The sequence below is a fragment of the Hypanus sabinus genome, chromosome 12 (genome assembly GCF_030144855.1).
Source record: "Hypanus sabinus isolate sHypSab1 chromosome 12, sHypSab1.hap1, whole genome shotgun sequence".
NCBI lineage: Eukaryota > Metazoa > Chordata > Chondrichthyes > Myliobatiformes > Dasyatidae > Hypanus > Hypanus sabinus.
In genome coordinates this window covers 106,607,594-106,619,436 of record NC_082717.1, presented here as the reverse complement: position 1 = coordinate 106,619,436, position 11,843 = coordinate 106,607,594, and the positions used below count along the sequence as shown (strand labels likewise).

Sequence of the window (11,843 nt, the reverse complement as noted above, 5' to 3'; positions counted from 1 at the left end):
TGTTTATTCCCTGGAGGGTAAGAGAATGAGGAGTGACTGATCTACAGACAATTCTCCCTACTGCCTGTAAACAAAAGTTATTTTAAAATTTAAATAAAAACACAAAACGCTGGCAGAACTCAGCAGGCCAGACAGCATCTATGGGAGGAGATAGAGATGACGTTATGGGCTGAAACCCTTCATCAGTTCATCAGGGCTGAAACCCTGTCACATGTGTCTGGGTAAGTCCAGGCTCAAGCTGAGGGGCCAGGTGCTGACTGAGCCTAGCTCAGAGACAGTGACTCAGTGTGGTATCCACCCCATCCCTTGTCCATCTCCCCCTTCACTTTCTCCAACTGACCCGCCCCTCCCACCATCCACCTCTCCCAACTGTTTCTTCCTCCTAGGTGGAGGTGCAGGTAATGTTGAGGAGGCAGGGTGTCTGCAGAAGGACGAGACAGATTGGGAGAACGGACAAAGAAGTGGCAGGTGGAATATAGTGAAGCGAAGAGCATGGTCATGCAGTTTGGTAGATTGAACAAAGGTGTAGAAAACTTTCTAAATGGAGAAGATTCAAGTATCAGAGGAGCAAAGAGACTTGGGAATCCTTGTGCAGGAGTCCCTAAAGGTTAATTTGTAGATTAAGTTGGTAGTAAGGAGAGCAATGTGAAAGCATCATCACCTACTCTTGAGGGTCAATGGCATTGCTGACTCTTGAGGTTACCACGGTCAAATGTCAGGAGGGTCACAATATCCAGGAAGTCTCCAGAAACAGCCGTGTAAATACAATGTGTTCTTAGTAAGGCTGTGGGACAGGCACAGAATGTGAAGCTATACTAATGGAGAGAGACAGACTGAACCAAGTCACAGATTGATGAAGCGCAGAAATGCCAATTTGATGTTGTCTTCAGATGCCTGACTGCGCCTAATTAGAAGACCAAAATTATTTTAGCTGAAACATTGTTCTTCACTCATTGACATCCTTTGTAAACCTTTTACAGGGTAGAAAAGACAAAGGATGTGCGTACGAGTATCTCCAACACCCAATTCTGCTGTGTTTGAATTTGAATGCCACCAATCCTTGAATGTGGAGGAGGAGATTCTTGAGAAGACAGCACATCAGTCCATAAGATCGTAAGGCATAGGAGCAGATTTAAGCCATCGAGTCTGCTTCGCCATTCCATCATGGCTGATCCCGGATCTCACTCAGCCCCAGACTCCTGCCTCCTCGCCATAACCTGTGATGCCTGACCAATCAGGAAACTATCAATTTTCGCTATAAATATCCCCAGTGACTTGGTGTCCACAGGAGTCTGTGGCAGATTCATTATTCTCTGGCTAAAAAAATTCCTCCTTACCTCTGAACCAAACGGTCACCTCTCAGTCTTGAGGCTGTGTCCTCTGGTCCTGGACACCCCGATCATAGGGAACATCCTCTCCACATAAACCTTATCTAATCCTTTCAGCATTCTGTAGGTTTCAATGAGATCTCCCCACATTCTGTTACATTCCAGTGAGTACAGACCCAAAGCTGCCAAACACTCCTCATATGTAACCCCTTCATTCCCAGAATCATCTTCATGGACTCTCTCCAATGACAACACATCCTTTCTGAGATATGGGGCCCAGAATTGTTGACAATACTCCAAATGCGGCCTGACTAGTGTCTTATAAGGCCTCAGCATTGTCTTCTTGCTTTTATATTACACTCTCCTAGAAATAAATGCTACCATTGCATTTGCCTTCTTTACCACAGATTCAAACTGTAAATCAGTCTTCTGGGAGTCTGGCACGAGGACTCTTCAGTCCTTCTGCACGTCTAATGTTTGAGTTTTCTCCCTATTTAAATAGTCTGAACTTTTGTTCCTTTTACCAAAATGCAGAATCAGACATTTCCCAACACTGTGTTCCATCTGCCACTTTTTTGCCCGTTCCTCCAATTTCTCTAAGTCCTGCTGAAATCACAGTGCTTCCTCAGCACCTCCTACCCCTCCAATTATCTTTGTATCATCTGCAAACTTTTCCACAAAGCCATCAATTCCATTATCTAAATCATTAACAAACAATATGAAAAGTAGCAGTCCCAATACTACCCCGAGGAACACCACTAGTCACTGGCAGCCAACCAAAAAAGCCCCCCCCCCTTTATTCCTACTCGCTGCTTCCTGCCTGTCTGCCATTCCTCTGTCCATACCAGTATCTTAACTGTAGTGCCACAGGATTTTATCTTGTTAAGCAGCATCATGTGTGCAACCTTATCAAACGCCATCTGAAAATCCAAGTAAATGCCATCCACTGCCTCTCCTTTGTCCACCCTGCTTGTTACTTCCTCAAAGAACTCTAACAGATTTGTCAGGCAAGACTTCCGTTTACAGAAACTATGCTGACTTTGACTTGTTTTATCATCAGTCTCCAAGTACACTGAAACCTTATCTTAATAATGGGCTCCAACACTTTCCCAAACACTGAGGTTAGGCTAACTGGCCTGTAATTTCCTTTCTTTTGCCTTCCTCCCATCTTAAGGAGTGGAGTGACCATTGCAATTTTCCAGTCCTCTGGAACAACACCAGAGTCAAATGATTCTTGAAATAACATATCTAATGCACCTGCTATTTCTTCAGCAACCTCTTTCAGAACGCTGGGATGTAGTCCATCTGGTGCAGGTGATTTTATCCATCTTAAGATATTTCAGCTTGCCTAGCACTTTTTCCCTTGTAATAGCAATGGCACTCACTCCTGCTCTCTGACACTAACGGACCTCTGGCAGAATGCTAGTGTCATTCACAGTGAAGACTGATGCTAAGTACTTATTAAGTTCATCCACCATTTCTTCGTCCCCATTAATACCTCACCAGCCTTATTTTCCAGTGGTCCAATATCAACTGTCACTTCCCTTTTTACTCTTCATATAACTGAAAAAAAACTTTTAGTCTCCTGCTTTATATTATTGGCTAGTTTACCCTCATATTTCATCTTTTCACTTATAGCTTTTTAGTTGCCTTTTGTTGGATTTTAAAAGCTTCCCAATCATCCAACGTCCCACTCACTTTTACTGTCTTGTATGCCCTTTCCTTGGCCTTTATGCAGTCTTTAACTTCCTTCGTCAGCCATAGTTGCCTACCCCTGCCATTTGAAAACTTTTCCTTCTGTGGGACATATCTATCCTGTACCTTATGAACTATTCCCAGAAACCTCAGCCACCTCTGTTCTGGTTCTGCCAGTATCTCCCTCCAGTCCACCTGGGCAAGTACGTCTCCCATGCCTCTGTAATTATCTCTATTCCATTGTAATACTGATACATCTGACTTATTCTTCTCCCTCTCAAATTACAGTGTGAGTACAATTATGCTATGCTCACCCTCCTGGGGGTTCCTTTACCTTAAGCTCCCTTGTAGTATCTGGATTATTGCACAACACCCAATCTAAGATTGCCCTTCCTCAAAAAAAGTAGGCTTGAGTAGGCTCAAGCACAAGCTGTTCTAAAAAGCCATCTCTTATGCATTCAGCAAATTTCGTGTCTTGCAATCTGACATCAACTTGATTTTCCCAGTCCCCTGAAGTCCCCCTATTACAAGTGTGACATTACCCTTATTACATGCCTTTTCAGCTCCCTTTTCAATCTCAACCCCATATTTCGGCTGCTATTTGGAGGCCTATATATGATTCCCATAATGGCTTTTTCATAACTTGCAGTTTCTTAACTCCACTCACAAAGATTCAATTTTCTCTGACCCTATATCACCTCTTTCTAAAGGTTTAATTCCATCTCTTACCAACAGAGCCACACCACCATCTATGCCTTCCTGCCTGTCCTTTTGATACAGTATAATATTTGATATTAAGCTATCCAACTATAACCTTTCAGCCATGATTCAGTGATGCCCACAACATCCTACTGACCAGTCTCTAATTGCACCATGAGTTCATCCACCTTATTCCGAATTCCACGTCCATTTAAATATAACACTTTCAGTCCTGCATTCTTCGTCCTTTTGAATTTTGCTTCTGTCGTACAATTTAACTCTTTACTCTGCATTTGCACCCAATCATTGGCTTGTCCTTCCTTACATTCATATTACACCCATCATCTCAGCTCATCCTTAGCTCTATCAAACTGATTCCCATCCCACTGAAATATTAGTTTAAACCACTCCCAATAGCTTTTGCAAACCTGCCCATAAGGATATTGGTCCCTCCTCGGATTCAAGTGCAACCTGTCCCTTTTTTTCACAGGTCACACCTGCCAGAAGAGGTCTCAACTATCCAGAAATCTGAATTCCTGACCCCGCTCCAATCCTTCAGCCAGGCATTCATCTGCCACCTCATTCCATTCCTATCCTCACTGTCACATGACACAGGCAGCAATCCCAAAATGACTGCTCATGAGGTCCAGCTTTTCAACTTGCTTCCTGACTCCCAGTATTCTGTTTTCAGGACCTCCTTCCTTTTTCTCCCTAGGTTGTTGGTACCAATATGTCCCACAACTTCTGGCCACTCACCCTCCCTTTTCAGGATATTGTGGATGTGTTCAGAAACATTGCGGACCCTGACACCTGGGAGGCAGTCTGCTATCCATGTTTCTTTTTTGTGTGCAAAGAATCACCTATCTGTCCTGCCAACTACAGAGTCCCCTATTACCTCTGTCATCCTTTTCAGTTTCCTACCCTCCTGAGCCACAGAGCCAGACTCAGTGCCAAAGGCACGGCCACTGTTGCTTCCCTTGGTAGGCCCCAACCCTCAACAGTACTCAAAATGGAATACTTGTTGTTGAGGGGGATGGCCACAGGGGTTTTCCCCACTATCTGATGTTCTCCCTTCCCTCTCCTGACAGTCATCCATTTATCTGTCTCCTGTAACCTTGGGGTGACTACCTCCTGTAGCTCCTGTCTATCACCTCATCATGTTCCTTAACAAGCTGAAGGTCATCAATCTACAGCTTCAGTTCCCTTATACGGTCTCCAAGGAGCTGCATCTTGATTGACCTGGTGCAGAAGTGGCCATCAGGGAGGATGTGAATCTCCCAGAAATCCCACATCTGACACCTGGAACAGAACACTGGTCCTGCAGGTGTACAGTGCAGTCATTGCCAAGAGAACCCCAATGTGTGTACATACCCTTGATCTGACCTGATAATTTGCCATCAAGGTGACAACAGTGAGATGCCATCCATGGGTTCTCATTTTGGAAGGGATTTATGAAGCCTTTGTACATTCAGATACACCAGCAAGTTCACACTGGGGAGAGAACATTCACCTGCTCTGTGAGTGGGAAAGGATTCATTCAAACATCTGATCGACAGAAGCACCAGAGAGTCTGCATTGCAGAGAGGCCATTCATCTACTCCAAGTATGGGAAGGGATTTATTCAGTTATCGGAAACACAAAGACACCAACCAGTTCACACAGGGCAATAGCCACACACCTGTTTTGACTGTGGGAAGAGATTCATTTATCCTGCCTTGTCATGATCCGGACAGTTCACAATAACTAGAGTCCTGAGAGAGCAGAGAGATTTACTCAGTCATCCTACCTGCTGAAACACCAGCAACTTCACACCAGGGAGAAAGTTCAAATTCAGAAAGCCGTATGTTAAATGTTTAACCATCCTGATGACTGACTGAATCCACTTGAAAGTTCACAAGAGATGGGTAATGTCTCTTTCTGTAGATTTTACGGCTGCTCATCACTGAGCATTGGAGGGGTTTGTTGTGCTGTTGTTGGCCTTAAGTTAGACTGGAGTTTAATGTTGTGGATCTGTGACAAATAAATCTGTTCCATTTCAAATCCTGTGTCTCAGGTGCTTCCTGTCTCTGTCACACGCCCAATGTACAGAAGAGAGGCCACTCAGTCCAGCTGGACCCTGCCCGTGTTTCTGTTCCATATCAATATTTTAAAATCCATCCCTGCTGTTCACCCCTTGCTGTCCCTGTGGTGACAGTTTGCAACCGGTCACCACTGTGGGTGAAGAGTTTTGTTTGAATTTTCTGCATGACTTTCTGCAGATTGAATAAGACATTGAGTTCACTGTGGTTTTATCCCAGACATTCCTGTTCCTAATAAGCCCTGGGTCCAAGAAGAATGTCATGTGTGGTTAAACTTCTTCCCTGCTCATTTTAATGTTGTGGGCCATTTTCACTGATTTCAAAGGCTGTGCCTCTCATGGCTCGATGGTTGCAATACACCACTCTCCTCTAAAGGATAGTGGAGGAATGGTGTTGATGGAATATGGTCAAAAACCCAAGGGGAGCCAGCACAACTCAGGGCTTTGGGATCCAGAAAGTGGCATGGTCTAGAGTTCACAGGGAGAAGGGAATCTGACCAGGAGGATGTGGCAACAGATGAAAGATTAGCAATGTATGTAAAGTTGATTGTTTACTCTTCTGCTTAGATGCTGCCTGACCTGCTGAGTCCCTCCAGCACTTTGTGTGTGTTGCTCTATATTCCCAGCATCTTGTGTTTTATATCTGCATTTTTAAGTGAGTTGGATTTTGACATTTGACAGACGGAATACCTATTGATATTGAGTATATTGCTTGTGGGATTTTGCTACGTTAAAGTATGCTGAGTTTCTACATAAAAACATTAAATATCTTTTATGCTTGTGGCGTTGAAATGGCACCATGCCCACACAAAGGAGTCCGCGCTGCAGAATGGGACCCGCTATCAAATGCGCAGGCGTAAAGGTCGCAGATTGAGCGCGGATTTCGCGCATGCGCTCAGGGGACAAAAGACTGAAGGACCGGCAGCAGGTAGGGTCGGTGCTCCGGGCCGGGCGGGGCGGGGCGGGGCGGGGGTCATGAGCACCCCGACTGCAGGCTGATTGCTGTGAGTTCCTGATATTCGGTGGCCCCGCAGACCGGGTTTTGTCCCTGTGATTTCTATCGCTCTCAACCCCATGATTCAGACCCAGCCCCCTCCCCCTCCCCCTCCCGGAGGGGGAGTTTTCTGCTGATAAGTGAAGGCGCTGGCGCCATTTTGAGGGGCATGTGCGCCTCCGGGACGGTAACGGATAGATAGGTCTCTTGTGCGTGAGGGTTTCTGGGTATGGGGGCAGCCGTGGAGACACAGCTTTGCCCGCCAGCCCACCGGGCGCGTTTGGAAGGGAATGAGAGCGGACACTGCTGAGCTCCAGCTATCAAACTCCAACGATTAGGAACTCGGAACTCAAATATTGCAATGAGTTGATCTTGTATGAAGAGTCGGTCTTCCAGTGAATGGAAATGTCAGTTAGTGTGGCATGAAGAAAAGACACACACACACTAGAATCCTTCCATGGGCTTTAATTCTTAAGGAAATCACTTTTGTTCAACCTCCTCCTGTACTGAGCCTTTCTACCTGTGAGAACGTGTTTTGTACCATTCTGTCTGGGTGCTGATGCACCATCAATAACTCACACTGAGACGTAGGCGAGATATCGGCTTTTATTGACTGGAAGAAGGAACCAGGAGTGAGTGTCTATCATACAAGGTCTTGGAGACTGAGGCCGAGCTTCAGGCCGCAGGTCTCCTTTATACAGGGGCCTGTGGGAGGAGCCACAGGAGCAGTCAGCAGGGGCGTGTCCCGACAGGCACATAGTTCACCACAGGTGCATAGTAATGTCAAAAACTATTGTCCTGGGTAACAAGTGATCTGTAGATTTCACATCATAAAGGTGCCACATTCCAATGAGAAAGAAATACTACAGCTGCCCCCTCATATCTATTGGCATTGCCAATGATGAGTTCACCACTATCAATCACTGAGGTGTGTCAGAGTAATTAGGAAATCTGTAAGAGCAGTCATGTTATATCGTGCTCTTTGTAGCACTGTGGGATATGACTGGAACTTGAAATAATGCTGATAGAGAGAGACAAACTGAGTCAAATCATAGATTAAAGACAAGTGTTACGTATTCCTGTAACTGGATCACTTACCAGCAAAGATAGAGAGGTCCGTTGAAGTCTGATGGTACTATTTTTAAAAGTATTTATTGATAAAGGGGCACAAAAATAAGATTAGTGCAAACATACAGATAATATACGTCATCAATACTAAATCTAAAGCGCAGGTATGATCATAACCAATAAAATGTAACTATCGTTGTCTAGGGGATAATGTATTGTCCGATGGAAATATAAAAGTCATTAGCTCGTTCAGGCTGCAGCGTTTTGGGTTTAAGAGAGGGAGGCGTTTAAACTTGCCCAAGTCTTTTATGATGTCAATCCGTTGAGTCAGGGGAGCGGGTTTCCCCGTTGTTAGCTAAAAAGCTGTTTTCCATGGTTTCAGCCACCAATTCCAGCCACGGAATTGAACGCATGTGGCTTGGTTTCCGATGACTGTCTGCTGTTACGTGGTCGCTTAACGTTTCTTCTGGTGTGTCTTAGGGGTTGTTCCTACAGCCCCTCTTTTATTCTGACTGGCAGGGTCATAGACGTCAATCAGGTTGGAGGTGATGCAATCTCTCCCTCAACCAGCCCACTTTGCCCGAGGGCATTCACGTAGCAGAGCATCTCAATCCACAAATCTGTCTCCAAGAGACAATGGCCATGTCCCGTAGCTTTACATCACTATGGGGGGGGGGGGGAGAAACGTGACATCGTGCACGTCTCCCCCTCATGTCTTGGGGCCCCCCCATTTGACTCAACCCAACAGTGATCTGGCGATTCTCACAAAGGAGGGGGCTACGGACGTAACACAAGCAGAAATAATCCATTCTGATACAGACAGGGGAACGGTCAGAGAATTTGATGTCAGGCCATATACCTGATCTGTGTCCAATTGGAAGATGAGGAATTGTTCCTCCAACTTGTGTTGAAGATTGCTGTAACAGTGTGATGTCAGAGCTCACCATACAGACTAAAATTATCTAATCTGAAATGTTGTCCTTCACTCATTCATGTCTTTTGTAAATCTTTTTACAGGTTAGAAATGGCAAAGAATTTGTGTAGGGGAATCTCAAACACAACAACGGAATTTACTCACTCAGCCAACCCACAGTCACACCAGTGAGTTCACAGTGCAAAGAGGCCATTGACCTGCTGTGTGTGTGGCAGGGATCTGTTCAGCCTGAAGATAGATCAGCAAGTTCACACGATAGAGGATTCATCTGCTCTGACTGTGGGAAGTGGTTCATTCTGTATTCCAAGCTGAAGATAAATGAGAAAGTTCTCACCATTGAGAGGCTGTTCACCTGTTAATGTCTGGGCAGAAATCACCTCACTCAGCTCACTGGCAGAAAAACCGGGGATTCACAGGGAAGAGAGGCCATTTACCTGCTCTGTGTGTGGAATAGCTGTGCTTAGTTATCTGTTCTGCTGATACTGAAGTGAGTTCACACTGGAGAGATGCCATTCACCTGTTCATACTGTGGGAAGAGATTCACTCGGTCATCTGACCTATTGGCACACCAATCATTTCACACTGGGGAAAAGCCATTCACCTGCTCAGACTGTGGGATGGGATTTTCTCGATCATCTAAGCTGAAGGTACACCAGCGAGTTCACACTGGGGAGAGGCCGTTCACCTGCTCAGACTGTGGAAAGGGATTCACTGTTTCATCCAGTCTGCAGACACACCAGTTAGTTCACACAGGGGAGAGGCCATTCACCTGCTCAGATTGTGGGTTAGGATTCACTCGGTCATCTGATCTTCTGGCACACCAGTCAGTTCACACTGGGGAGAAACCGTTCGCCTGCTCAGACTGTGGGAAGCGATTCACTCGGTCATTTCATCTGAAGCTACACCAGCGTGTTCACACGGGAGAGAGGCCATTCATCTGCTCAGATTGTGGAAAGGGATTCACTCGGCCATCCTACCTACAGACACACCAGCGAGTTCACACCGGGGAGAGGCCGTTCACCTGCTCAGACTGTGGAAAGGGATTCACTCGGTCATCTTACCTACTGGCACATCAGCAAGTTCACACTGGGGACAGACCATTCACCTGCTCAGAATGTGGGAAGGGATTCATTCAGTTATCCAATCTACAGAGACACCAGCAAGTTCACACAGGGGAGAGGCCATTCATTTGCTCAGACTGTGGGAAGGGATTCACTCAGTCATTTGAACTGAAGGTGCATCAGCGAGTTCACACAGGAGAGATGTTGTTCATCTGCTCTGAGTGTGGGAAGGGATTCACACGACCATCCCACCTACACACACACCAGCGAATTCACACTGGGGAGAAACCATTCACCTGTTCAGATTGTGGAAAAGGATTTACTCACTCATCTCACTTGAAGCTACACCATCGAGTTCACAGTGGAGAGAGGCCATTCACTTGCTCTGAATGCGGTAAGGGATTCTCTCAGTCATCCAGTCTACAGAGACACCAGTCAGTTCACACTGGGGAGAAACCATTCACCTGCTCAGATTGTGGGAAGGGATTTCCTCAGTCATTTCAACTGAAGCTACATGAGCGATTTCACACTGGGGAGAGGCCGTTCACCTGCGCTGAATGTGGGAAGGGATTCACTCAGTCATCCAGTCTACAGACACACCAGCGAATTCACACTGGGGAGAAACCATTCACCTGTTCAGACTGTGGAAAGGGATTTGCTCAGTCATCTCAACTGAAGATACACCAGCGAGTTCACACTGGGGAGAGGCCATACATCTGCTCAGTATGTGGGAAGCGATTCACTCAGTCATCCAGCCTACAGACACACCATCGAGTTCACACTGGGGAGAGACCATTCATCTGCTCTGAATGTGGGAAGGGATTCATTCAGTTATCAAACCTTGTGACACACTACCGGGTTCACACTGGGGAAAAAGTTGCAATAAGCTGCATGCTGGATATTTAACCATTGCAGTTGCAAGTTCAAGAATGACTGATGGTGTGGAACTCCAATTATTGCTGCTGCTCTTTACATCCGGTTCTGCACCCCACCCTGGTCACTGGATGTGGGAGGAGTTTCTTCTGCTAATACTCAACTCTAAGGGGACTGGAGTTTAATATCCTGGCTCTATGACAAATAAAGCAGTTGTATTTTAAACTCTGTCTCAGTATACAATTGGGAATCAACTCAGCCCAGCTGGTCACAGGTTCAATCAAAAGTACAGCATCAAAATAGGCCTTTCAGTCCATCTTGTCCATACCAAACCATTTAAACTGCCTACTCACGTCGACCTCCACTGGGTCTAGAGCCCTCCATGCCCCTCTATTCTATGTGCCTATCCAAACTTCTCTTAAATGTTGAAATCGAGCTCGCATGCATCACTTGTGCTTTCAGGTCATTCCACACGCTCACGATCCTCTGAGTAAGGTGTTACGAACCCCGTAACTGGGTCACCTACCAGCAAAGACAGAGAGGTCCGTTCAAGTCTGATGGTACTATTTTTAACAGTACTTATTGATACACAAAAATAATATCAATGCAAACATACAGATAATATACGTCGTCAATACTAAATCTAAAAGTGCGGGTATAATAATAATCAATAAGAAATAGCTCTATCGTTGTCTAGGGGATAATGTATTGTCCGATGGAAATATAAAGGTCACTTTAGTTCATTCAGGCTGCAGCCTTTGGCTGGAGAAAGACAGATTTTTAGAACTTACCAGCTTTTCCTTTTTTTGATGTCGATCCTTCGAAATTTCGTTGGTGGTGATCTCTTCTTTAGCTAAGCCGTCTTCCGTGGTAAGGCCCCAATCCCGGGCAACGGGAAAGGACACACGTAGGTCCTCCACCGGCTGTCGCTATTAAACGCTGTCACGGGATTTCTAGCGTTTCTCCTGGTGCGTCTAAAGGGGTTGTTCCCCAGACCCTCTTTTATCCTTACTCACGGGGTCTCAGATGTCAATCAGGTTGGGATGGTGCCATCCCTCAACCCAGCCCACTTTGGTCATTCCCTGAGGGCTTCAAATAAATAGTACAGTACTCA

The 11,843-nt window shown here is 45.7% G+C and overlaps 1 protein-coding gene across 2 annotated transcripts; it reads left to right on the top strand.

Annotated features, from left to right (window-relative positions):
- The first annotated feature begins 6,684 nt into the window (after window positions 1-6,684).
- On the top strand, window positions 6,685-10,954 carry LOC132403237 (zinc finger protein 229-like). Of its 2 annotated transcripts, none has more exons than XM_059986663.1 (2): window positions 6,685-6,727; window positions 8,879-10,954. In XM_059986663.1, the coding sequence occupies exon 2, from the start codon at window positions 9,302-9,304 to the stop codon at window positions 10,760-10,762; it is 1,461 nt and encodes a 486-aa protein (XP_059842646.1). In that variant the 5' UTR covers window positions 6,685-6,727; window positions 8,879-9,301; the 3' UTR covers window positions 10,763-10,954. The 2 variants fall into 2 exon arrangements, with proteins under 2 accessions (XP_059842646.1, XP_059842647.1); XM_059986664.1 differs by lacking the exon at window positions 6,685-6,727 and adding an exon at window positions 6,754-6,803.
- The last annotated feature ends 889 nt before the right edge of the window (window positions 10,955-11,843 follow it).

What these genes read in the sequence shown, in the direction of transcription:
- LOC132403237 (XM_059986663.1), top strand. Translation starts at nt 9,302, where the DNA reads ATGCCATTCACCTGTTCATACTGTGGGAAGAGATTCACTCGGTCATCT.